This window comes from Aythya marila (genome assembly GCF_965140915.1).
Source record: "Aythya marila genome assembly, chromosome: 5".
Taxonomy (NCBI): domain Eukaryota; kingdom Metazoa; phylum Chordata; class Aves; order Anseriformes; family Anatidae; genus Aythya; species Aythya marila.
The window spans coordinates 62,755,450-62,779,045 of record NC_139046.1 but is presented as its reverse complement, the minus strand read 5'-3'; the positions used below and the strand labels follow the sequence as shown (position 1 = coordinate 62,779,045).

General features: G+C 33.7%; 1 protein-coding gene across 5 annotated transcripts in view; it reads left to right on the top strand.

Moving 5' to 3' along the window:
• SBF2 (SET binding factor 2) overlaps positions 1-23,596 on the top strand; it is a 253,227-nt gene that overhangs the window by 211,061 nt on the left and 18,570 nt on the right. For 3 of the 5 annotated variants that reach the window (XM_082761347.1, XM_082761346.1, XM_082761349.1), the window contains 6 exons: positions 939-1,034; positions 6,837-7,021; positions 11,081-11,257; positions 14,229-14,330; positions 15,469-15,654; positions 23,446-23,572. In XM_082761347.1, coding sequence (XP_082617473.1) covers positions 939-1,034; positions 6,837-7,021; positions 11,081-11,257; positions 14,229-14,330; positions 15,469-15,654; positions 23,446-23,572 — 873 coding nt within the window. The remainder of the gene's footprint in view (positions 1-938; positions 1,035-6,836; positions 7,022-11,080; positions 11,258-14,228; positions 14,331-15,468; positions 15,655-23,445; positions 23,573-23,596) is intronic. The other 2 variants (XM_082761350.1, XM_082761348.1) reach the window with 1 other exon arrangement.

Genomic DNA, 23,596 nt, shown 5'->3' with positions numbered 1-23,596 from the left:
AAATGTTTTTCAGTGTTCTTAATCTGATGGTAAGTGATTCTCAGTCTACGGTTCGTGGCTTTTGATGAAATTCACTTGGATACGATGGGCCAATCTAGAGGCATTAGTAATTTTAACAATTCTGGAGCTAATAATATAAAGTCCTCCAGAATATAAAGATGCCAAGTTGTTGTTGCTGTTTCTTTGTTTTAAATGCAACAATTATTTAACAGAATCAAAAACATAGATACACTTTAAGGTCTTTTATAACAAAGTAGGCATATTGAAAACTTAGGTATATTGAATAAGAGAATGCCAACCTGAAGAGACTGTGAAACGCTACTCTGTTTCATACAGTGAGAAAATGTGGGATTGGAAGGCCAGACACCACATGAACAGATTTAGCTACAAAAGTAGTGGAAGTCATTTAGGCATTTTCGTATGTTACATACTGACAATGGGATTTTAATGCTATTTCCATGTAGAGCTTACTTGCAGTGAAAACACTTTCAAAAGACATTATTTAAGTTAGGTAAATGTGGAATCATGAAGAAACAAATCCATGTTTTATCTCAATTACTACCTGATGAAACTGATATGCGGAGGTATCCTCAATGTCTTAGAGAGTATGTGACTTGAAATTGTCTGTCTTGCCTCACTTATTTGGTGAAAATCAGCCTAACAGGGTCAGTGGCTTTTCTTGTAAAATAACACTATCTCCAAAGTCTGCATGTTTACTTCGTTTATTGTAACATATGTTGATTGCTTAACTGTATCTAACATCAACATTTTGTTGCCAATGTATACATCTGTCTTAAAAAAATACAGCAGAAATACAAAATTGGCAAGAATTAGCTGCATTGTGTGAAAAAAAAGGTATTTCATCATTTATGGTAAGTGTTAGTCTGAGTAAGTGTAGTTTTTTTTTAATCTTCTATTCTTTTTTTGGCTGACTTTAGGCACTGAAAGGAGGGCTTCAAGAATGTCTACTGTGTTTAAGCAGGTAGTGCCAGGACATTTGGATGTAAATCTATCCAATAGCTTTGCTCGAGGAGGTTAGTAAGACTAGATCAAAGTCTAAGTACCTGTGTTATTTGAAATAATAAATGATAATAAAATGTCAGTGAAGTAAAAATAATTACACTGCTTACAAATTCATTATATTCTGAAACAAAAAAATCAAAATTACCAATTAGCCTCAGTTCATGACATACTCTTAGTATCTAATTTCTGTTTGTCTTCTACTCTACCATTGAAATAAAGCTAATTTCATGTTTGAAATTAAGCACTCAGGAAATATGTTTCTAAATACTTTGTGATACATCCATGTTTGTAATGTACCTGCCATGTATGACCGAAAAATGCACATTTTACATTAGGATTGAATGCACCTTACAGTCTCCAGTTTTGTAATTTGCATTAGTCTGGCATTTGTCTGAAGATTAGCTGATGCTTCATCTAGATACAAATAATCAATCTGAATAATTTTACTCTAGGTAGAGGATAGCGTTATGTGGCCAGGCTGTAAGAGTAGAGAGATACAGTGCCTTCTTTGGGAATAGTTATTCTTAGTTACAAGGGATCATCAGTGTCATTTCTACAAGAAACTCATTCTGTGAAGTGAATTCCAGTTACTTTTACTCTTCTGGTCTGATGAAATTATTAAGATTTTTTTCTGTGCTTAAACTAATGTGTTAAATTACTTAAAAACATTGTATGTTTGTAGTAATAAGGGTAAAAATATTTCTCAAAATGAAAAATTTTAGAGTTAGTTACCTTTTATCCATGAAGGCTACTAATACAAATATTTTTAGGCATCTGAAAGTTGCTTTTCTTCCCTTATGACTCAGTGTAGCTTTGCAGGCAGCAAAATACCAATCTTACAGCAAGTTAAACTCAGAAGTAGAAATGAGAAAACACATAAAAAACTTCATCTGAAATAAAAGTTAGACCTATTTTGACCTGCTGAGGTCTATTCCACACTAAATTATTTTGTGATAGAAATGCTATAGCTTTGTATGGAGAAAAATAAAACAGTTTTCTAGAGAAAGACTTCCAAAAGAGATGGAAGAGATTGGAAAAATGAAGGAAAGAAGAAAGCAGCTATATAGAGAAATTATATGAGGATTATAGCAGAAAGAAAGAGAGGAAGAACAGTTTATGAGGATCATCGCAGAATTGACAATTCTTTTCACTATCATTAGTCATAGTATATGCATAGTTTATATCTAAAAGTTCTGCTGATGTTCTCTATTCACTGTCTTAAACTATTGTAGTACATGGAGATGAAAAAAATACAGAGAATTTAATTGGAAAGGTAAAATTACTGGGAACTGAAGAGAGCAAGAGTGTCTGGAATTGTTAAATGAACTCATGGCTGTGCATAGCTTGTCTTAATACTGAAACAGTGAAAATACTGGGTAGCCGACAGCAGACATTTTGTTGTATTCTACCTCCTCATGTTGGGATTGAAGTGCCAACAGCGAAATTTTGCTGAGGAGCCATGAAGATACTCCAGATAAAAAAAGGGAAAAGCTTGCTGTTTGACTACATGGAAGTTGTCTTTTGAAGTGTGATAGAGTGAGCTACTCAGGGAAGGAAAAAGGAGTCTCAAGGTAGTGTAAAAGTCACAGACATCATGTTTTCTTGTTGGATATCGTCTCTTGGCTAAATTTCAGCATTAATCAGGAAAAGGGCAGAGAAATTAGCTTGTATCTTGCTGGATTGATGCCACACCTGCTCTATATATTTGAAAGGTGTAACTACAGACCAGTATCTGCAGTCTGTTCACAGCTCAGCAGGATACATGAGGACTTTGCTGAAAAATAAGAATGTTTAACAAGTACGATGGGAGCCCTAGTGAAGGTGAGAAGTTGACAGGGTACAAGAGAAAAGAGAAAGGGAATATCTCACTGTAAAGAAATAAACTCTAGGGTCTTTTTAAGTTAGATAACAGAGTTCTTTTAGAAGAAACTCTAAAATATACAAATTATATAGATTGCTTAAATTGCTGTTCTCAGATAAATGGATTCACATTGTTTATTATCACAAGGATTTTTACTACTTTTGCAAGCTAGTTATATTGTAGATGTGAAGTAGTGTCACAATACAGTATGCAGGACCAAAAATGCAGATTTTTTGGTCAGCTACAAAAGGAAACTTACTTTATGCAGGCAGTCTAAAGTGATTTCTCTTCACATTCCTCAGAGTAATTCAAAAAGCAAAACCAAGAAACACACACAAAAACAAAATAAAGACTGTGTGGTTAGGTAGTTCCTTTATCATAGCAAGCATCTGCACCATCCATTTAATAATTGGATTTTGCACTACATTGTACAAAATATAATAGCAGTATTTTTGTACATTTAATTCTGGATCACTCTTTCCTTCCTTATTTTTATTGTCAAACATAGAGGGCTCAAAATACCGGTTCAGGTTGGATGCACCAACTGAAAATTACATTTTCCATTCTTTTGTGCCAGATACTGTGTTTTTTTTAATATGCATACATTTAAAATTAAAAGATACGTGGCAGTGCTTGAATAGTAATTACAATTTTAAAAATCATCCTTGTTCTGAATACTCATTGATATTTGTGTCCACGCTAAGTACTGTATTTTTTTTAGTTTATCTGGAACATTGTAGTAAAGTATTTGCCTAAAACACAGTTATTTCTGATCAGAAATATTTGCCAAATACTTATATTTCATAATATATTTTCATTCTTGGACCCTTTTTTTTGGCAGTATGGTTGATATTTTTCAGAAGTTCACTAGAAAATGCAAATCTTTTCTTCATATATTACTTTATAAGTACAGTGTAATTATAAAGAACAGAAATTCTTACCTAGTTTTGTTGTGTAATTTAATAAAATAAAATTTTAATAGAATAAAATCCTTTTCTCAGTAGGATTAGCTACTGCTGGAAAACACTAAGATATTTTTAATGAATAAATACAGACTCAGCTCAGACATTGATTTGAAAAACAACATTCATTAGCAAGAATATGTTTTAATAGAACGTTTTAATGAAAAGAAGTTTCTTTAAAGAAAAGAAGTTGCTTGTGCAGATGTGGTTTTGCAGCCAAGAACATTCACTCTGATAAGCATGTAAGACTCCAATCAAAAATGAGTATTTATACAAGGGAGGGAAATTTCTTTGTGTGATAGATATTGCAGATTTTCTATATCATATGGTTGTACTTAATCCTTTAGAAATTTCTGTATGTGTATAGAACGAATCATGTCTTACATTCTGATTTGATTGATTTGATTTTGAGGCCCATTAAATTACCTACTTACAACAGACCAGAACAGCTTTACAAAAATGCACTAAGATTTGGGATTTTTAATTAAGGGAATTAAAAAGGCTGGAGAGAAGCCTTCAATAAAATATTCCACTGAATGATTTAATCATTAAGTTTCCTTTATTAACACTTTATAACAATAGGGAAAAAAAAAAAAAAAGATTGCTGCATTCATTTAAAACTACTGAAATGATAATGAAAATTAATGTTTTTTGATAAAAGGATACTTCCTTCTCACTTAATACTGGTTTTCTGGCTTGACTGATGTTTTGTCTTGTGATTACTAAGATTTTTGCTGTCTGATAAATCATGTAGTATAAAAAAAATTCTATATATACTTAATCTTTGGAAATTAATAAGTAACACTTTTCTTTTCTCCTGCAATGTGTCTTGCTGCAATGTGCATTCCATTCCTCCTACTTCTGTCTTTACTGTTATCTACCAGTGCTTGGGTACAGAGATAAATGTTTCACTCATTCAAATTCCAAATCAGCAACTAAGGGAAGAGTCCATCAAGGTACTGTACTCTGTGTCCTGAAAGCACATTCTCATCTGCCATCTCCATAACTACTACTATATTTAATATATGCCAAAGTAATGCTGTCAGAAAGCCTTGACTCTGCATTAACAAAATTTGGGATTTGGGGGTTCACTGTTGTGGTTTTGTTATGATTTGGGTTTGGGTTTATTTGACCATTGACTGTATGATGCAGTGACAGTGATAAGCCACACACTTCACCACATTATACTTTAATATTAATGATCTAATGCAGAGTGACATGTTGAATTTTACGCTCTTTCAGAAAAATAGTTCCCTGTGCCAAAACTTTAAACCGCAAAAAAATTAATTCTGCAGAAAAAAAAACATTTAGTACTCCTACTGTCTTAGTAGAATAATTAAGAAATACTGTTACCCAGTCAATGATCTTTCTTTCCAAAGCTACTGGTAATGTTAGTGAACAGGGAAAAACTGGTATTTGCCAATTTATAAACTTATAATAACACAATACATCAGAAATAATGAAAGTTAGATACTGCTACCAAAAAATAAGATACTAGGCAAAGTTAGAAAAGAAATACAGTTGTCTTTTAATCACTGATATCCATCAGTGGTAAACATGTTCATCTGCATGTATTTATAAACAGTTTTTATGCTTTTGATGTGCTACAGACTCTAATGATGCCCTGCATTTCTAGTATGTTATAAAGTATGAGTTATATGATATTTTTGTATGCATCATCTTGGGAGAAGAGTTGTCTGTGTTGGAACTAGCATTTTTTCATGCCAAATGAACAAGAACTTATTTCTTATATTAAACGCTTTTTGTGGTTTCTGTTTGTGTTCTAAAGTCTTCATTGTATCGTCTGTAGCAGTTCAGATGTGGAACAAAAGTCTACACTAAAAATACTGTGAGATATTTTATAAAACTGCCTTTCTTTGAGTTTGGAACTGTTTGGTACTGTTAACCAATTCATAGGGTTCTAGCCAACCATCCTCAGTTAATCCTATTTGCTCACATCTTTTGGGTGGACAATAATGTAGCTGCATTAGTTACAATATGCAACCTAAAATGTTGAGAGGCAGAGTTTATTAGATTAGTACAATGCCATTCAAATACAGATGTGCTGCTTTCAGATGCAAGGCTGTGGTTCCATGTTACGCTGCACTCACTGTTCCTTACTTAGGTTCAAGCTCACGTTGCTGCTAGTTTGGGGATTTCTGTACCATGCCAGAGTATTAGTGATCTTAGTGCCAGATTAAAACTAGAACTGTGATCTTCTAGGCATCCTTCTGTCTACACGCACAGCTATACTATATACACATCAGCTAGCTGTGAAAAATGTGATTAGAAAATAACTTCCTTAAATTCATTTCCATTTTTAGTTGCCCAGTAAACATGGACAGTTGGAAACTAAAATCCATGAAATTCTGCATTTTAATCACTGTAGTTGGAGAGCAAATATGGAATACTTTATCCTGAAATGTAGTATTTAAATTGATCCTTGTACATACATTTTTGTTATAATAGGATATGGGGTGCATTATTAAATAGAATTCGAGATAAATGGGGAATTTAAAGTGATAGTATTTCTATTTTTGAGGGAAGAAATTATTGCGTAATATTCTTATTGGTTAGACTTCCAAAATAATATGCCTTTGACAAGGAAATAGTTGAGTTTTTTGTCCCTACTTCTGAAAGAGCACCAGTAATTTAATTTCCGTGTACTTAAATGTATGTTAGTTACTTGCAAATTGTTATTTCTTTTATTTTTGTGTAACTGATTTCATAGCAACCATTTTCTCTACAGTAGAAAGCATTGTTTGATTAGAATCTTAGGTTAAAAGACAGTACAGTAGAAAAATTTTGACGATTTTTGTTATGAAACGATTTATTTCCAGTACATGTTGTTAATTGTGTTCTATGAGGAATGCAAGTGACATGTTTAAACATTGTACTTTCTAAATTACATTGTAGCATATGCATGAATAATTATCATCTCTAGTGCCTCACACTAAGAGGTTTTTAAAATATTTTTCATCTTTATGAAGGTGTATGGGCAAGTCTTCGTTCAAGCAACCGATTTATCAACGCTCAGACTCCATTCATTGATGTTGGTGCAAGACTTGCAGGCAAAGACAATGCCACTTCCTACAGTAGCAGCACTTTTTTGCAAAGTCAGCTTTTGAGACGTCAAGCAGCCCTCTATATATTTGGAGAAAAATCTCAGTTACGGGTAATGTCATTTTTATTTTTATGTCAATATAGTTTTTATTTGGCTTGAGTTTAATAGCCCTAATGTTTTTTAAAAACAAAAATAATATTCCAGATAAGTCAAGTGGATAGCTCTCCTAAAGGTGTAAATTCTGATAGGTATTTTAGGTAGTATTTGCTACACAGGCATGCTCTCCATTTTGTTCTGTTCTGCTGTGTTCTGTATTGCTATACATAGAATAACAGTTAATGCAGCATAATGTGGTTGGGGTTAGAAATCGCACTCTGTCGTTATATAATACAACAAAGTTAACATAAATAAAAGCTTACTGAATTGTTTTAAAGAACAGCTAGACACAAGCACAAACTCATGTAGCTGCTGAAACTAGAGCCCTGTTTGTCACCTCTGGTCAAGTACTGATATGTTACGTAGAGATGAGGGATACAAAAATGATTAGAGGATTGGATTAGCTTTTCTACAGCATGAGAATGTTTAAATTGGAAAAGACATGACTGGGAAGGAAATGAAATGTATTGTGTGGCAACAAAACATCTAGCAAAGCCTTTGTATTTTGAAGTTACCATGTCTTTGCTGTTTCAACAACATTGGCTTTGCAGGGAGAAAGAGCAGCAGAGTTCGGCTGTGCCAAGTGTAGCTGCTGGGATAAAGATCCTGGCAGCTGCCCCATGCAGAGGCTGTTCAGAGCTATTCCAAGAGTGTGCTGTATATGTATGGTCTTCCTGTCAGAGCCATGCTTAAATACACCTAAATGCTTATTACTCCTCTGATTTAGCTGACTCGTCATCTAATGTTCAGCTGAGTTGTCATCTCACAGTAATGTCTAGTTTGAAAAATATAAAAAAGGCTTATTTGAAGTTTTATTTTTTCTGGTGTGCTGAAATACATTATGAAGCAAATGGAATTTTATTAAACAAGAAAAGTAATTAGGGGTAGCATTTAGAATCATACGAAGTCAAATTGATGTGGATAACACTAACTCAGAAGTCTGTTCATCCTGATTTGATTACATGAAGAGGTCCATGATATCTACGGTTTTATACACTCTTTTGGGATAAATTTTAATATTTTAGACACGGTTGTTTAAGAAACATGTATCCTTTATTAAGTCTTCACTTCTCAGAAAATGTTTAGAGATCTTTTTAATCTCTGCAAAGACTGAAAAATCATTTCTTTTTGCTTTTCCAAATATGAGCATACATAAAACACAATGCATTTTGTGAAATACATAGTTTACAACAGCAGTTATTAGTAGTAAGTAAAAACTTCCTTTTTCAATTCTTTATGAATGAATTATTTCTGGAGATGAAAGAATCATGTTGTATTAGAATGATGAATCAAAATGCTAAAACTCTATGCAATCTGTTTCAATTTTAACTTCTCTTTTGTACTTTCAAGTGTTCTTTTATATCTTACTTTTACACGCAGTCATATATATATATATATATATAAAAGATATCAGTTCTTTTCATTTTTAATTTATCATTTATAACTGATTTTAAATTTATTTTCCTTTAGGTTTCTTCATTAGACATTGGTATCCAAAGTAGTCATTTTTATTAGTTATTAATATTTATTTTGACATTCAAATACTTTATAATATAATTAGAATAACAATAATTGACAGAAATTTCCTATTAAATCTATAAACAAAGTGTTCTGGTTCAATGCAATAAAGCATAGTAGTAAAAAGAACAAAACAGAAATCTCCAAAGTAAACATAATTAATAATTATTAGAATAAACTGTTCTTATGAATACTAAGAAAGCAGTTTATTTTCCTGCAAAATTTTCAGTTTTTTGAGTTGCAGTTTTCATTTGATTTTCTGGAGGGCATTCGTCCTGAGGTTTTCAATCAGGTCTACTCATATCAGTTTTTTATCTTATTTAAGGTATCTTTTATAACTATAAGCTCCAGGAGGCTCTGGCAAAGCAGGCAATTTCATAAAAAGGAGTGCAGGAAGAGTAACTCAAGAGATGGTTATGTAGACATAAATTGCTATAGTCAAATACTGACAGTTTTTTACATTTCTGTTCAATTTTTTAATGAATAATAAGTGAAGAGTTAGTGATGCATCTAAAGATGTATAGCAGGAGCAAAAGTCTTTACTTTGCTTCTTTGAAGGAACCCTTTAAAACCACTTGGTCAAAAAATTGAAATTGTTTAATATATCAACTGATGCAAACTAGATGGGGATAATACACTTGTGCTTAGTATAGAGTAAAGCATTTTTAATACCATATTTAATTACCATATGGAAATGCATTACTATGCAGAATATGAAAGGAGGTAACTATTAGATGTGCAAACAAGTGTTCAGCAAAACCAACATGAAATAGTCTGAAGTCCAGCAGGATGTACATAAGTTGAAAGTTGCATAGAAAGGGACACTTCAAGAATTCTTATATTTTATTGATTTATTTCCTTGCTGGTTTACAGGTCAAGGTTTCTTTCTTCTTCTTCCTTTTTTTTAGAATTTATGTATTTAATGTACAATCTTGCAGAAGGTAGGTCATCTCTGGGCATTACTAAGGAAAAGAGTGTTGTATTGGCAATACAGCAATCAGAATAATAATACTATGTAGCAATGAAATGATTGTTTTGAGCCTGCTCTCATTGATCTATATCTGGTCTACAAAATCAATTCAACTTTGATTTTATATAAGGAAAGCTTGTTGATTTTGATTGTTTAGTATTTCTCTAGCTTTTGTTAGCATCCTTATATCCAAGCATAACTTGGAATTGTTGGCTATATTTATTTATTGTTAATTTGCCTAAAAGTCCTAAAGGAAGCACAGAATCATCTAGGTTGGAAGAGACCTTAAAGATCACCGAGTCCAACCTCTGACCTAACACGAACAAGCCCTCCACTAAACCATATCACTAAGCTCTACATCTAAACGTCTTTTAAAGACCTCCAGGGATGGTGACTCCACCACTTCCCTGGGCAGCCTGTTCCAATGTCTAACAACCCTCTCAGTGAAGAAGTTCTTCCTAACATCTAACCTAAAACTCCCCTGGCGCAACTTTAGCCCGTTCCCCCTCGTCCTGTCACAGCACATGGGAGAATTGACCAACCTCCACCTCGCTACAGCCTCCTTTAAGGTATCTGTAGAGAGTGATAAGGTTGCCCCTGAGCCTTCTCTTCTCCAGGCTGAACAAGCCCAGCTCCCTCAACCACTCCTCATAGGACTTGTTCTCCAGGCCCCTCACCAGCTTCGTCGCCCTTCTCTGGACCCGCTCAAGCACCTCGATGTCCTTCTTGTAGCGAGGGGCCCAAAACTGAACACAGTACTCGAGGTGCGGCCTCACCAGAGCCGAGTACAGGGGGACGATCACCTCCCTAGCCCTGCTGGTCACACTGTTCCTGATACAAGCCAGGATGCTGTTGGCTTTCTTGGCCACCTGAGCACACTGCTGGCTCATATTCAGCCGACTATCCACCATCACTCCCAGGTCCTTCTCTGCCTGGCAGCTTTCTCATCACACATCTCCCAGCCTGTAGCTCTGCTTGGGGTTGTTGCACCCCAGGTGCAGGACCCGGCACTTGGCCTTGTTGAACTTCATGCAGTTGGCCTCAGCCCTTTGGTCCAGCCTACCCAGATCCTCCTGCAGAGCCTTCCTACCCTCGAGCAGATTGACACACTCACCTAACTCGGTGTCATCTGCAAACTTACTGAGGGTGCACTCGACCCCTTCATCCAGATCATCGATAAAGATATTAAAGAGGACTGGCCCCTGGGGGATGCCACTAGTGACCGACACATTCTCTTGTGCATAGATAGCGCAACAGATTTATTCAACTCAACTGTGTTACAGTGGTAGTCGTATAACTCTCATGTATACAGTTTTGTTATGAGTAGTATATGGGTACTTTTTTATGCTATGTTTTACAAGTGTTGTAAGGATTATCATTATACTGGGCAGATATTTCAAAATAATTTGAATTAATAATTGAAGTATTTAGTAATAAAGCAGACAAGACTATGATATTTGGTAAGATTTTCACTGAAAAATATGTTTACCTTTTAAATTATATCTGCTGTTTTCCTTCCCACACAGGGCTTCAAACTTGATTTTGCTTTGAATTGTGAATTTGTTCCTGTTGAATTCAGTGACATCCGACAGATGAAGGCAAGCTTTAAAAAGCTGATGAGAGCTTGTGTTCCCAGCACTATTCCTACAGATTCTGAGGCAACATTCCTAAAAGCACTTGGGGAGTCAGAGTGGTTCCCACAGGTAATTTATATGACAGGTACTTCTAATAATCTTTATGCAATACTGCTTACACAAAATAAATTTCAGGCTCTTATGACAGAGACCTATTGTATTCTAACCAGCTGTTGTTCCTCTTTGTTCTTTGTAATTATTTTGCATGCTATCAATTCTGTCCTTACATAGGCATTATTGTTTTAATACAATCATAACATTTACAGATGTGGGAAGCAGTTTTTATAGCATAATTTACTGGTTACATGGAACACGTATTGTTACATGGAACAAGTATGTAAGTAGAGATTACCATTTTTATTGCATATTATCAATTTACGGTCTTGGTATTAAATGTTTTTTTCTTATTTTATGTATTACAAAAATCAGAAAAAAAGTAGAGAAGAATAAATAAGCCTTTTGCTTTTAAGAGTGATATTCCACCCTTTATATGTGTTCCTACACTGAATTTCCACATGCACAAATATTTAGCAAATAAGCTAGCATCTGTTATCTGTTGTGGAATAAGGAGAAGTGTTTGCAGGAGAGAGGGGATTGTGTGCTTGTTCATCTATTAGTATCTGTTGTCTTTAAATCTGTTCCTTTACTTCCCTATCCCATATTTCCTTACATAAAGATTAACTAAATGAAGGAAAGACTGTAAGTAACTTTACAAGATTCAGATTAAGAAGAGAAAGTTAGCTCTTTGTAAATTTAAAAAAAATTTAATTACAGAGAGTGTTTTTTAACACTTGTATATTTTATTTGGAATATTCTGTTGCATAAATTCTCCTCGATGTAAATAATCATAGAAAACAGAATAGGCTCTTACAATGATTTCTCAAGGAGAAAATATATATGAGTAACATAGTCATTTCAGAAATCGTGCATCGGAAAGCATGCTGGCTGGAATGTGCTACAATGCAAGGAATTGCTTAAGTTTTCTCTTTTAGGTGTGATGATTTCTTACAGAATACAGGAGCTGGTCACTGATATATCTGATAACCACTTTGTTCAGAGAGGGAGAAATCAGGAGACATTAAAGATTTGATGCCCCCACCACATGAACAATTTCAATCACGGAACAGTTGAGCAAGTTAATAGATGTAGATAAGGGAAATGAATGTGATTTTGATGAAATAAACATGTTCCTATAGCAGCACAGAGATCGAGAGGTTATCATATTGTGTTACTCTCAGGAATGTTTGAGAGGAAAAGTAACAGTATCACGCTTTGCTCAGGACTAGATCATAATGTCATATACTACCTCTGATTCATTACCAAGACACTTCCATGGTGCAAATCATGTGGTAAATGACTTATGTGATAAATTTGATTTACGGACTGATTTGTCACATTTTCTGCTAATCCTGTGAAAGGACATAGATCTGTCATCTTGGAAATTTGTTTTTTTTTGTATTAAACTTTCCACTCCTACATAACAGTAGTTGTACAATATTGGTTTTAACACTGTATAGATTAAATAGTTCTTTATAAGGTTTTGAATGCAGAAGAAATTCAAAGTATGTTCTGAGCACTAACAATACAAATAGTATTTTGCATTTCTTCATATTGAATCTGTATAACCAGATTGCATATCAGTTTCTTTCATTAAGGAGAGCAAAAAACAGTCTTTCGTCTATTCTGCCTATGAAAGCATAGAACAATAAATTAACTGTTTGATTTTAAAAATGAGACGCTTTTCAACCTTTTCCTATTGAAAATAGCAGGAAAATTAGTTACTTTTATTTTGTAAGTAAAGACTGTGTGAATGTTCAGAGCAGTTAAGTGTTTTCTGTCATAGTTTTCATGGTAATATTCATAAGATGGTTTTTTCTTCTTTTTTTATGAGGCAAAAATCAGCCTTAAGCAAGGACAAATTTTCTAGGGTTGAACTGTTTGATTTATCTTTTTTCTCTTATTTTCTCCAGGTTAATTTTGCTTTCCCTGAGTCTGTTTCCTGTGCTTTCTGAACTTTCTGAATTTACTTTTTTCCCATACATAGATGGTCTTAGATGTCTCTTGCCATCCTTTGCTTATTTCTTTTCCTATATTGCTTTCTTCCTTTCTTCAGGCTTTCATATTTCTGTTACTATGGGTAGTTTGTATTTAGTGCTCTGCAAAGAGCAATTTCATTCAGTGGTTAATAAAAAATTTGCTTACATATAGTCTGTTACATTATTTACCAAGAATGTCATGTCAGTATAACAGAAATGGTAGAAGCACCACAGTTTTTCATTTTAACAGTAAAGAGAACTCTCTTCATAAGGTAGAAATGCTCAAAGTCACCTAAGTTCTTTAACTTGCTTATAAGCGATCGTGTTTGAATAAATCTCATTCAAGTCAATAAACTTTGTCCCAAAGAAATGTATTGACCCTCAGAAATGTTTAGTATCACTGCAAAACAAATTTTAGAATGCAAATAATTAGCGTGTCCCCTTAGTGAGTCTGCCCAAAAGAAAAAAAACAAAAAAAAAAACAAAAAAAAAACACTGTTTAATCTATCTAAACTATTTCAGATAGTAGATTTTTTTTAAATATTCAGTTCATTAGTTGTCTAATTCCATAAAATTGAACATTAAAACTATTATCTTGTAAATATGGATTCTCTCATCAAAGTACTTAGTGACTTCATGCAACCTTAACTTTTCACAGGAAAAGATTTAGTGTTAAGCCCAGAGTGGAATTTCTCTACAATAAATCTGTCAGCTGTGTCATTCTCATTCCACTTTTTATGACAACTGTTTTATTACAGTGCTTATTGGTTTTAATAGTTTAAGTTCTTATCTTCAAATATTTGCTTAGTTTTGTTGTAGTTCAAATGAAAATCCTCTGAGATTGTTAAGTTTTTTAGTTTTTGAATCTGTTACATCAGTTAATTTCTCTGTGATATATGTAGATTTTGTAATACGTTTTTAATGTTAAATACAAACGTATTCTATTTATTGAAAATATCTAAATATTTCTCTTGAGTGTCTTACTGATTTGCAATACTCTATAGCTTCACAGGATAATGCAATTGAGTGTGATCATCTCAGAGCTCCTGGAAAATGGTTCTTCTGTTATGGTTTGTTTGGAAGACGGCTGGGATATTACTGCACAAGTAAGCTGCTATTAAAACCTTGAAATAACTAAATAATAAGAAAAACACCAGGCCATACTTTTTTACATATGTGATTGATAATTTGATACAACCTTTAAAAAAAAAAAGTGTTGTGGCAGCAGGGACTAGCATACATGTAATATATGCTTATGTTCCTTTGCAATTTACATTGTGTTCCTTTGCAATTTACTCCATGAAAGCATTCATTAAAATTAACTTTTACAAAAAGTCCTGGGGGACTTGGAATTCTAAGGCTTATCTACAAGATCTGCATTCCCATACTTGACCATATGGAAGAATAAAAGATGAAAGTTGTCAGAACAGATGATTTATCTTTTTAAATACAGTATGCTTTAACATAGAAGGGAAGGGTAGGAATTCCTTTTTTTGCCATTCACTTGCCATAAATGAAGTTAGGAGAGTACACAGAGAGAAAACTAACTTTGTGCCAAAGTGACCGTAACACACCTGCTGCAAGGACAGATTACCAGAACAGGTAACATTGTGAAACAAACTATAAATTATGTAAATGATGACCCACTGCCTCATTTAATGGATACATAGTATCTATACATAGTTGCCTCATAATCCAGAAATATTGTAATGAATAAAAACATGTACAGCCAGCATCCTTATTTCAGGTTAAAAAAAAAAAAAAAAAAGAGAGAGAATGTTAACATAATTCTTGCAATTGCTGTCAAACAGTGAAGAATAGAGGACAATTACATTGGTGGAGGTGGGAGAAGTCTGTGCTGCATTTTAAAGTCTCTCGGGATGCTGTTTACAAGAACAGGCTGAAGTTGGCTGGTGAGCACCCTAGCATGGCAACAGTGCAGAAGCTCGAGTCACACTCATGACCAATTATTTAATGCTTTCTTTGTTGGGGCGTAGGCAGTGCTATTTTGTAAATAATATCTTACTAATTTAGTCACAGTTTAATTAAGGCTCTTCCATGTGAGATGCTATTTGTATGATTTTATAAAAATATGTGACCTATCTGGTAAGATACTTGTAACGGAATTTATTTGAAGGCTTTGGTTTCCTTGAACTACAAACAGATTATGGAATATTTATTTTCATTGTATAAGGTGTGTTCTCCTTTTAACTTCTGTCATTCTTATCCTGTTTTGTGATCTAGGTAGTATCTCTAGTGCAGTTACTCAGTGATCCCTTCTACAGGACACTTGAAGGCTTCCAAATGCTGGTGGAAAAAGAATGGCTCTCTTTTGGTCATAAATTCAGTCAACGAAGTAATCTGACTCTCAATTGTCAGGGTAGCGGATTTGCTCCTGTTTTCTTACAGTTCTTAGACTGTGTGCATCAGGTAAGTCCATCCGTATCTAGGCATAGATACCACTATTTCATAAGCAATAGATAACTCATTGAGAGAAGACTAGTAGCCTTCTTCCCTGGGTTTTATTAAAGAGAATGGGCTTCACATTAAGAAGAGCTGGAAAACTAACATGGTTGCCTGGAAGAAACTGACCATACAAAACAGACCGTCTATTAGGGATGGTTGGCATTATGGATCTTTTAAGATGCATAATGCAGAGGTTTCAAACTGATGTTTTTTATGGGTAAGACTGGCTTTTGGCAGTCTGGAATGCCTTAAAGCAGCAGAAGAAATTGACAGGTTGTTAATACAGTGAGTAGACAGTTTTTAATTTCCTGTGTTTGACTGTGTCTTGTACTCTGTCAGTTCTGGAAAAAAACAAGCTACATACCACCTCTGTAGTGGTCTGTGATGTTTTCAAACTCTAAAGGAGAGGTTTGTTCACTGAAATTCTATTTTTTCTATTCAATGCATTCCAATAGTCTACTATGCTGCTATTACTTCTAGCCAAGTAGAGCTATGTTGCTAGTAACAGCAAAATTTTTTTGGGAGGACTTTTATACACTCTTTCTCCTTGCTTACGGTCTGGTGAGTAGTCTCTCCTTACTGACTTACTGAGGATAATTCTACCTTTTTTCATATTTTATGTTAGTCTTTAATTTTTATAACATACCTGTTCTAATAATCAACTGCATCCAAAAATTGTGTTTTGATCTTTTGCTCACTGCCCTTCAGCTCCATTCTCCATACTTATTTGTAGACTTTTTCTTCAGGCTATAGAGGCTGAACTACACATATAGCCAGAAGAGGGGTTCCTATTTCCTTTTTAACCCTCAGCATATAAAGAGGGTCATGATTTCTCTAGGTAAGGTTTTTTCATTGATTTTGCTTGTCTTTTTTTTCATTATTTTTTATTCATAATTAAATGCACAGAGGTAGCTATGCCAAGTCTGCTGTTACAGATAATTACTATAGGCATATTCCCAGAATGGATGAGCTTCTGAGCAATCTGTCATTGGTCCCCGGCCTAATACCTTCCTTCTAAAAGAGGGATTCTTCTGGGGCAACCAACAAGAACAACCTGTCTGAGAATAGGAAGACCACTGGAAGTATCTCAAGAGCCTGACACACATTTTGCTCTCAAACAGAGTTATTAAGGACAAACTTCCAAAATGGTTATTATTATATAAATATTATCAGGGCACTTTTTCCATCACTAGCTGATTTGTCTGGGATCACTCCAACAGCAGTATGGCAGTCCATAATTCTTCATTTCAATTTTTCAGATCATGGTCTTGTATAGAAACAAAGTCAAGGCACAATGATTAGGTTTTTGGAAGTATTTTGAATTCAAGACAATGATCTTTTTCCAGGAAGTTGGTTGCAGACCTGATCATCAAGTGAGCATTATTAGTCAGAAACTCTACTATCAGGAGCATGTTAACAGATGTGTTACTAACCTGCACTTAAAGTATGGTTGACTGTCTTACAGAAGACTGTAAAAGCACTCACCTGCTTTCTTGGAACAGACATTCATGGTGAATTCTTGCAAGGAGTAAACCATGCAAGAGGTTCGGCAAGTAGACTTACTCTGTTGCCTGGAGCAACGTCCACAGACTAGATAACATGCTAAACCAATGAAAAATAATCTTTAGATATCTGGAAGAATGGTAATGAATGAGTTTATAAGAAAATGAGTGAAGACTTAACCGAAGAACACGATGCATATTGTATCTTTCCCAATGTTAAACACCATTGCCCATCATTATTTCTGTCCTGCAAGTGAATAGATCATATCCTTGTAATTTGGTTCTGTTCCTACAACATTAGAAAACCTTGCAAGTATTTGTCACATCTCCTGTCTTATCAATCCATTTCCCAATGGCTGTGATCCTCAAGTTAATTTTTATTCAAAATGGGGAGATTTTCCTGAGGAGAATCAATACTACATTTTTCATTTGAACAAGTTAATCTAATCTCAGTTGTCACTCAAATTATTCTTTATAGTAAATTAAGGTTATTTCTCCTTTTCTGAAGCAGAAAGAAAAATAATCTTAGTTGCTGTGGCTACAAGAAGACAAATATCTGCATCTTCAAATAGTGAGACTCATCTGTTGGGTGGTTTATTCAGTTCTTTATAAATCATTTGTCTGGTGCATTTTCTCTCTGTTATCAGATGTCTTCTTGCTTTAATGAACTGGCTGGGTAACATTGTCTGTTAGTAAAATGGAGTAAATCAGCATTTGATTTGAAGCAGTAGTGTAATTTTGGAGTGAATCCCTTAAGCATCTCCCCTTACTATTTGTTAATGCTTTTTGGTACATGTCAACAATGTTCTTCTTGAAAGAATTTACCCAGAACTTCTGCTTCAGGTGTGTGTCAAATGCTCACCAGCTCTTAAAAGGATCTGAACCAACAATTTATCACTTCTCTTAAAACCATATGGTAATCAATTCAACTGGACCAGGCCAAAGTAAAGCAAATACATAGTGTAGCTGCAGGAACCTCATTAGCAGCTGCTTTGGTGTTTTTATCTGCTTCTTCTGCTCTGAACTATGTGCTGATGTAGACATAGCCTACATCATTTTAAACATCCTGTTTCTGACTATGGAGACACCTTGCTCCAGTCTTGCTGTAATAAATCTTAGAAAATTGTCTTAAAGTAAAACAAGGAAACTATCCATGCATACCTGTAGAGTAGATTTTTCCTCAAGTCCAGAGGTCACACAAACTTTGGAAACAAATGAGTTATCCAGAACAAAGATGAAAATCGGCATTCGATATTTTTTTTATTGCCCTGAAATAGGTTGTCCTCTGTCTTCTTTTTGGCAAAATTCTTGTATTTTCTTTGAGTTATGTCTAACACAATCTGAAGTTTTAAGAACAAAGAAAAATGGACTATAATTTTCCTGACTTCAGGAAAATTTCCTGACTCTGCTGTTATAAATTCACAGGTATGAGTCTGCCTCAAGGTGCACTATCTCTAATCTTTACACTTTCTAGGGAGACAGGGAGGTGGAGGAGCAATTTCAAATTTTTTATTGTGCTCTAAGTGTTTTTTTTCCTAAGACTAATCTTGAAATTAAAGTATATATGATGTTACTTTTTATATCATCCAGGATTGTTTTCAATTTGATGTGGTTCTCCTACATGATAGAAGAACATCCTTTTAACAATTCATCTCAGAGAGCAGCTTTGATAGTATTTGAATCTTCTCTATCTTTAGAAATAGAAAGTATACAAATAGAAAGTATACATTTCAATAGAAAGTACTTGTCCTTAGAAATTATAAAAGTATAAAGTCAATAGAAAGTATACATTTCATTAGTGGGTACATCTTATATAAAGATCTGTCTCTCCTTTTCCTTTTCCTTTCCCTTTTCCTTTCCCTTTCCCTTTCCCTTTCCCTTTCCCTTTCCCTTTCCCTTTCCCTTTCCCTTTCCCTTTCCCTTTCCCTTTCCCTTTCCCTTTCCCTTTCCCTTTCCCTTTCCCTTTCCCTTTTCCTTGTGAGTGTTTTTTTTTATAAAGCTGTGTCCACATACCCGGGCTGCAGCTATGTCAGGAGAAAGGTCACCTCTTACAGGCTATCTGGAGCTATTTATCACCTCCTCTCTGGTGGACATGTTGTTCTTCCGGTCTGCTAGCTAAGGGGTTCATGTGAACCTGCCTGCCAAAATGGCAGGAGAAAATAGGTAGAAAAGACCTACTGTGAAAATCTTATTTTGATGGGTACAGGTCCAGAAGTGGTTTGTCCTGACAGTCAATCTGGCAGAGGCCCTAACTTCTTAGCCAGAGTGATAGGGCTATCTAGGGATTGTAATCAAATTGTAAACAGTGTATCTTCATCTGAAAAAGTACCTGCGAACACAGCTTGACACATATAACCAGTGTATTATAGATTATAAAGATTTGTCTGTTATGAGAAAAAGGCATGAAGCTAAATTTCTAACACTTAAAGCTACAAGTCTATTTAGAATGCAACTCTGAACAGATTTTCTAGAAATAGACATGAACCTAGTTCCTGATGGCACATATTGACTTATCAAGTTCTAACAGTATTGTTGCAAACTTAAGGGAGATTGCTTGCGAAGTTAAATTAATGGTTGAAGTTTCACCGGAATTTACTAGGAAAAGTAAATGTATTTAACATGTGTACTTGAACATTTCTGTTAAGCTTGAATGGTTTCTGTACAACTTATTAGATGACTACAGAACCCAATGAGACTGCAGCTTCACCCCAATATCTAATATATTATGTTCAGGGTTTTTTTAATTGACTGGTCACTGGAAGTAAATATTTGGTCCTTTCAAAAAAAGATTTAACTATTATAGTTTTGACATACAAGGTAATAAGAAAATCACTGTAGAGCCAGTATGGATTAAATGTCATTGGTTAAACTAAAGATACAGAGAAAACAAATGAAGCAGTGGTTCCTAAATTAGAACTACATCATCTTCTAAGAAGTCATTGTTTATGCCAATATCTCCAGGTGTCAGCTGAATTATTAATGCAAAATCATTCTTTCACAATAGCAGCATCTGGCAGATACTCTCACTGCTTCTAAGAAGACTGAGTTTATGAAAGTGATGTCAGCGCAGGAAGCTTTTCTTATTTTTCTTCTGTATCTATTCAGTAATTTATTTAATTAAAACAATGCTTTTCTAGAATTGACTTTTTTTTAAGGCTAGTAGGGAGCTGTGTTATAACACCTTGAGTAAAAGGAGGTGAGTGTGCTATTGTTAGTGATTACTAGCACAGAGCATTTTGGACTACTGTATTTCTTATGTAAATTAAGTAAATATTGATATATAATGGAATGACAAAAACGAAAGGTACTGGAAAACTAAGAACAGCTGAAAGAAGTGTAAAATTACTAAAACCATTTAGGAGAGATTTAAATTAATTAGGAACATTTTGATTTGAAAAAGGAGTTCTGAGAAACTGAGTTTACTTAATCATAGTATTAAGAACACCTATAGGTTTACTCAGGTTTTAAATGTTCATATATTATGGAGATTAGGAATTCTAGTAAGTGGTTATAATTTTTAAAGATACTAGGTCCCTGTAGCCTTATTTAGGTGGTATGTGTTGAAATTGTAAAATATAAAAACTGCTTCTAACTTACATACAATTTTTGAGTAAAACTCTTGAAGTCAGTGAATTAATTCAAATGGGACCAAAGAGTTTCCAGAAGGAAACCAATTATATTTAACCTCAACCTAAGTGGTTACATTGCTTACAGTAATGAATAATCTCTCTTGCACTTTTATTTTTAATTGCTTAAAATAATCCAAATATTTTTTCCAATGTTACATTTAGAATTTATCACCTGTGATACTGGAATTGTATTTTGTCAGGAAATGTTTCTCATGATAGCTCATCCATGTTTTGGATTTTGCACACAGTGCACTCATCTAAGCAAATCATCAATAACTAGTCACTTTCCTCAGCTGTGGTATATTTCCCATCTCCAGTTGTATTGAAATGAGCCGCAACCACTATAATGTACATGTAGTTATTGTTACTGTCTGTATTTTTCTACCTTCATCAAATAAATGTTTTAAGTGATAGTTGTTCTTACTTCTAAAAGGCAAATTTTATTATTATAACTTCTATTTACTTGCAGTTCCAGAAATCTCAGAAATGCATTATAGGATTTTATTACCTACTTATTCTTCCAACTCTTCAAATTTATTATACTAATTACTAGACCAACAGTAGAAATTAGGACTCTTTGTAAGTCATCAAATAACAGAGTGTTCCAATTTATCAAAAAGCCTTTCTTTCTAACAATGTATTAAAATAAAACTTCCTAACACAAGGTGGAAATATATAGTAAGTTATTTGTATTTGCATGTATGTGTCTGAACACACAAACACACATAAAGCACTTTTGGGGATCTCAGCTCAAAAGTACATATTATCATTTTTGAACAAAATTTTTGTATCCCAATTATATCTTAATTTACAATATGACAGAAAATATACTTATTTTTAATAAGGGTAACTAAAAAGTTACTTTGTCTATGAAGTTAATCTTGAATCTATTATAGAAAAAGTTTTGCTTAGCATTACTCTTACAAAGCAGTGAAGAAATATAGTCATATGTATCTGGGAAAAAGTGGGGAATAAAGTAAGAGTGGGTATATTGAACCCACTTACCATATCTTAGTATTTTAAATGCCTAGCCATGAGCTAATATTGACATATTACAAGAAATACTCTGACCAAACTGCTGTGTATGTATTTATAGGGTTTTTCAAGGAATTTTCCTGTCACTATTGTAAATTTGATAGTTAATCTTTCCTATTAGATGCGTTTTTTGTTTCTTTATTTATTGTTGCTTTTTCAACTAGTAGATGTGAAAATTTAAACATCAATGAGTTTCAGATAATCTGATTCTTGTTTCCTTAATACTAAATAAACAAATTTCTCTCTTTAGGAATTTATAAGTAGAGATTAGAGAAAAAAAAGGTGGAATGGGAAAATAGGAGTGGTGTGAATACAAAAGACAAAACGTAGGAAGATTGTAAAAATAAAGTTATTTTACAAGTTTGATATGAAGCTAGGTAAATCACTCTGAGACATATTTCAAATGTTGAATTCCATGAGCAATTTCTTCCTGATTGTGAAAATTTATTTCCATTGTAACTGGGGAGTGTTTGGTTCATTACCATGCTTAATTATGAAATTGAAAATCACAGTCAAAATATTTACTAGAGAGTAAATTTTAAATCTACAATTAAAACATGAAACTTGTGAGCAATATCTCATCAAGATAAAATTTTGTCTTAAAGTTTATATGGAGAGCAATAATGTATTTCATTAAAAATTAATGTAAACAAATTTGGCCATGAATATTAAACTAAATGCCTGAAAGCATATGCCAGGCTCTTTCTGATGATGTTCAAGAGGAAGCAGTTGTGAGGAGCCAACTGTCCCACATTGCTGTACTCTAATTTTTGTCATCTTAAACATCTGATCCTGACTCCTGTTGGAGACGTTCACTGAATTAGATCCCAAGCCTAACTGAAGATAACAAATTAAGATGTTATATTGTTTTTACTATTTTAAATATATGCATGTGAATAATGGCAAAGCACCTCCTCAGTATGTTTTTTGTTCCTTCATACTTCAATATTTTGCTGCATAGTTTGAAGACAAGAAAATATGTATCGACTAGTTATTACATCAGAAATGAGCCATTCTAGCAATGACAGATAGAATATCATTTGTCAGCATTGCTTCTATACGTTTGCTAGTTTGGATCCTCAGCAATACCTGGAAGTCCACTGCAAAATGTGCCAATTAAAGCTGGATTCCAGCTATGGAAATGCTACAAGTAGGAATACCATCTTTGCCTATAAATTTGCATGATGTCTCATGAGTTGACATAAAAGACTTTTATCCAGTTTGATTACTTTGAAGAATCCTGGGTTTTATACAGAGTAAAATAACACTTAAAAAAATATACTCTATCTGCTCTGAATTTTTTTTTGCATCATAGACATGAATTTAAATGACTTCAAAATATCTTTAGACAAAATGTAGAAGGGTTTGTGTGTACAGAGAAGATAGTCTCCTGTGAATGCATTTTTTATTATATTGTATCTATTTACATAATAATAATACATATAATATTATTTATCTATATATACATCATTATATACATCATACGTATATCTGTATATATATACCTAATAGTATATATACATTTAATATTATGTATCTTTTTATATAATGCCTCAAAATCATCTTTTTTCCCTTTCATTTATTTCTAGATTCATAGTCAGTACCCAACAGAGTTTGAGTTCAATCAGTATTATCTGAAGTTTCTCGCTTTTCATCACATATCAAATCGATTTAAAACATTTCTTCTGGATTCGGACTATGAAAGACTAGAGCATGGTAGGTGTGATGTTTGTTTATTGC